The sequence below is a fragment of the Apaloderma vittatum genome, unplaced genomic scaffold (genome assembly GCF_000703405.1).
Source record: "Apaloderma vittatum isolate BGI_N311 unplaced genomic scaffold, ASM70340v1 scaffold10504, whole genome shotgun sequence".
Lineage (NCBI taxonomy): Eukaryota > Metazoa > Chordata > Aves > Trogoniformes > Trogonidae > Apaloderma > Apaloderma vittatum.
In genome coordinates this window covers 7,558-11,239 of record NW_009712129.1, presented here as the reverse complement: position 1 = coordinate 11,239, position 3,682 = coordinate 7,558, and the positions used below count along the sequence as shown (strand labels likewise).

At 44.1% G+C, this 3,682-nt stretch overlaps 1 protein-coding gene across 1 annotated transcript in view; it reads right to left on the bottom strand.

Moving 5' to 3' along the window:
* Positions 1 to 3,682, bottom strand: part of PHF11 (PHD finger protein 11) — a 19,243-nt gene that overhangs the window by 8,108 nt on the left and 7,453 nt on the right. Inside the window, exons 5-6 of the mRNA XM_009867874.1 lie at positions 1,714 to 1,772; positions 177 to 243 (exon numbers count right to left, since the gene is read on the bottom strand). Of these exons, the coding sequence (XP_009866176.1) occupies positions 177 to 243; positions 1,714 to 1,772 (126 nt within the window). The remainder of the gene's footprint in view (positions 1 to 176; positions 244 to 1,713; positions 1,773 to 3,682) is intronic.

Sequence of the window (3,682 nt, the reverse complement as noted above, 5' to 3'; positions counted from 1 at the left end):
AGGAATCATTCTGCAAATGTGACTTCCGCTCCCTTGACAGAGTGTGAAGAGTCACTTATCTCTGCAGAATAATAAAGATTAACTTGCAGCATCATTGCTATCAACCATCTCCAAGCTCTCAACTTCAGTGTAACAGACCGCAGTATCTCCTAGTTGCTCTATAAAGCAAGTCTCACCTTTATGCCTGTTGTTTTTTCTTTTCAGTATTTGTAAAGTGTTTTCTTCTGCTGTCTCTTCTGTGTTCTGTAAGAAAATCAAAACATCTTTTTACGTCATACTGACATTTGCTGCTTTGTTTTCATTGTAGTACTTCTACATTAGCAGAAAGATAAAAAGCAGCCCATATCTCTGTAAACAGTCAGCTTCTCTGCAGAGCTAACAACAGTCCTCTCCAGATATTCCATTTACAAGAAGGGCAGCAAGAATTTCTTCAAAGCAAAAACTCTTTAGCCCAACACCTGGGACACCACCCTCCTTATCTAGTGCATTTGCAAACAGCACCGATGTTGACAAATGCCTTCTGCTAACTCCCAGTGCAGATAACATTTAGTTGCCTAGACCTGATGTAATACTGGAAAGCACTGGAGAAAAGGAATATTTTTCTTTTCTTTTGGACAGAACGCAGTCATTCTCTGCTGTTCCCCATCATAACACAGTGCTACAAATCATTCTTAAGCTCCATCACAAAACTCCACCAGTGTAAAAATGTAGTGCTCACACAACAGTGAACAATTTATGCTGCAGTGATAAATCTTCAAGTCCCTCAGGTTCTTACATGCAGTGTTTGTATTGATTTCTGAGATTGCTAGCACTGGAGAGCAGCAGAAACAGCACATTAGCACAGGTAACAGGTCAAATGAATCTCAGTCATAACACCAGGAACATAAGTGAATTTACAGCTGAGAAATTCTTGGAGACAAATAACCTGCCCCTGTGAGAGTACTACGTAAAAGCTGCAAAAATCACCCATGTCCCCTCACCGTGACCTCCCTTTAATCTCAAGACCTGGGAAAAGCACAAGGTTTTCCCAAAGAAAACTGGATGTTCATTCCTCTAGAGAGGAGAAATCCCAATGCCCAAGAGTCAGTGGGAGTTCCCCTACATTCTTCTGTGGGGCCAAGAGAATCACCTCAAAACTTAAAATCAGCCTTATTTACAGATTTTTCTAACAACAGCCTGTTAAACCACTCCTCCTGCAACCAGAGGGATGCTCTGCCTGAGAGTTTGAGGAACCCTTGGGAAGGGGCCACCTTTACTGGCAGAGCAAGAACTGCCTGACCAGCCACGCTCACCACGAGCACGGGCACACAGAGTAAGTGCTGGTTTAAAAGGCCAAGCGACTCATTAAAAACAGGTTTCCACGGTAACTGTGTCAAACCCTAAGCAATTCCAAGGGCCACAGTAATTCCAGAGGAAAGAATCCCCAAAGGGAAGCTCCTTCTGGTCATGTAAAGATCCCAGCCACGGAGTCAGCTTGGTTCCTATCGCGTCTGTGCTGGGTTACCCAAGGGCAGCCCCAGCTCTGCCTGAAGCAGTTTCAAGCACAAACAGTTTTGTTTTGACAAACAATAAGACCAAAACAACGCAGCATAAAGTCATTGGTTCTGCGAGGAAGTCTCTGTCTGAATACACTGTTGAAATACTTCACTGTAGAAGTGCTTTGCTGCAGCAGATGGGGGTTCCTGTTCTATAACTACTTTAATTCAGAATTACCATTTGTGTTGTGATGGTCGAAGCTCTCAGTGCACGTCTTTTCCTCTTATTAGCTCCATCTAGAATCAGAAACAATAAAGTAACAAGTGTGTCAACCTCAGACTGACAATTTCACATGGTTCAAATTCTCTCTTTTTCCAAAAACCTACAAGAGTGAAGCACTTAGGGTGGCAAGGCATGGGGACGTTTCAGCTTCCCCAAATACCTGACACTTGAGTAGAATTCACGTTATTTCCATGTAAGAAGCATTACAAGCCTGAACCGTTAGGAAGAAGTGCAAATCAACTGTAGCATTAGGATATCACTTTATCCTTTAAACTCAGTATAACAGAAACTCTAGTTTTTAACATAAGGTTTTTGATTGTGGTGGAGTGAACTTATTCGCCCTGGCAGCAGCACTACCTCTAGGTGGTAAAAACCTCGGGCAAATTTATGAAAGATGACTGTTATGGGGGTTTTTTTTCAGTCAGTTCTTGTTTATGTTAACACACCCTCAAAACTAAGACGACAGAAAGAATTGTTTTAGATATCCCAAAGACATACAAATGGCATTAGCTTTTCCAGTGCTACAATGACCCTCCTAGAAAGCCTCCAGAAGAAATTTGACTTGTAAGTTTAATATTATTTATGCCACAAAGTGGTTTTAGTGACATTTTGAGATCTCCTCAAAATCATCTGCGTTCACCCTGTCCTTTCTATCAGCGTGCACTAGCCCATCTCCAACACGATAACCAGCAGCTGCTGAAAACAGTTACAGCATCGCAAGCAGAGAAGGGTAAGGCAAGGACGACGTGGTGGGAGCAGAGCGAGCTAGAGAAGAGTTCAAACACCCACCAAAACCCAAGGGGTTTAAATGTAGTGGGGTTATATGCCCTTATTCTGGTTTTGGCTGGAATAAAGTTAGTTTTCTTCCTAGTAGCTGGAATAGCGCTGTGTTTTGGATTTAGTGCGAGAGCAATGTTGATAACACGCTGATGGTTTAGTTGCTTGCACCAGGCCAAAGACTTTCCAGCTTCTCACTCTGCCCTGCCAGCGGAGGCTGGGGCTGCACAGGGACCTGGGAGGAGATGCAGCCGGGACAGCTGTCCCAAAGTGGCCTCAGGGATATCCCAGTCCATACATAAACTGGGGGGAGTTGGCCAGGGACCGCTGCTGCTCAGGAACTGGCTGGGCATTGGTCAATGGGTGGTGAGCAACTGCATTGTGCATCACTTGCTTTGTATATTCTAATTATTTTATTATTGCAATTGTCATTTTATCATCATCATCATAATTTCCTTCTTTTTCTGTCCTATTAAACTGTCTTTATCTCAACTCATGAGGTTTGGTTTTTTTAATTCTCTCCCTAATCCCACTGGGTGGGGGGGAGTAAATGAGCAGCTGCATGGTGCTCAGTTGCTGGCTGGAGTTAAACCACAACAGCTCCCTTCCCACTTAACTCTGCATCCTTAGGGCAGCACTTTGTTAGGGCTTTTCCTGTTAGAAACCATCCTGTTAAGAGGAACAAGGAGTTACTGTTGGTACAGAAAGGCTGTTGAAACAAGTTCAGGTTTTGGGCACTGGTTCTGTACATTTGCATTTTTCATGGCCTGAAATGAGATAAAGCTGCGTGGCCTCATTTGGAGCCGTGCAGGAGATGCTGGAGTAGGAACAAAAAATTCCTTGCTGTCTAGCATGACTTCTTTGACCTGTGGTGGGATTTTCTCAGCTTTTCCTGATGTTTGCTTTAGACATGCCTTATAAAACAAGGGGAACACAGTCTCAAGAGCAGCCCAACTCTTCCTGCTCCCCACAGCGCTCTCTGCTCTTCTACATTTGCCAGCCTTTACTCTGGGCACATTCAATACCTGCAGTTAAGTAGAAGTTGGAGCCCCTTTCCAAGTCCAAACTGGCCCCCTTCCCTGATGCACAGAGCTGCAAGGAGATCTCTTGGCCCTTAAGGCAGGCTTGTCCCCTTCCAGTCACAGCA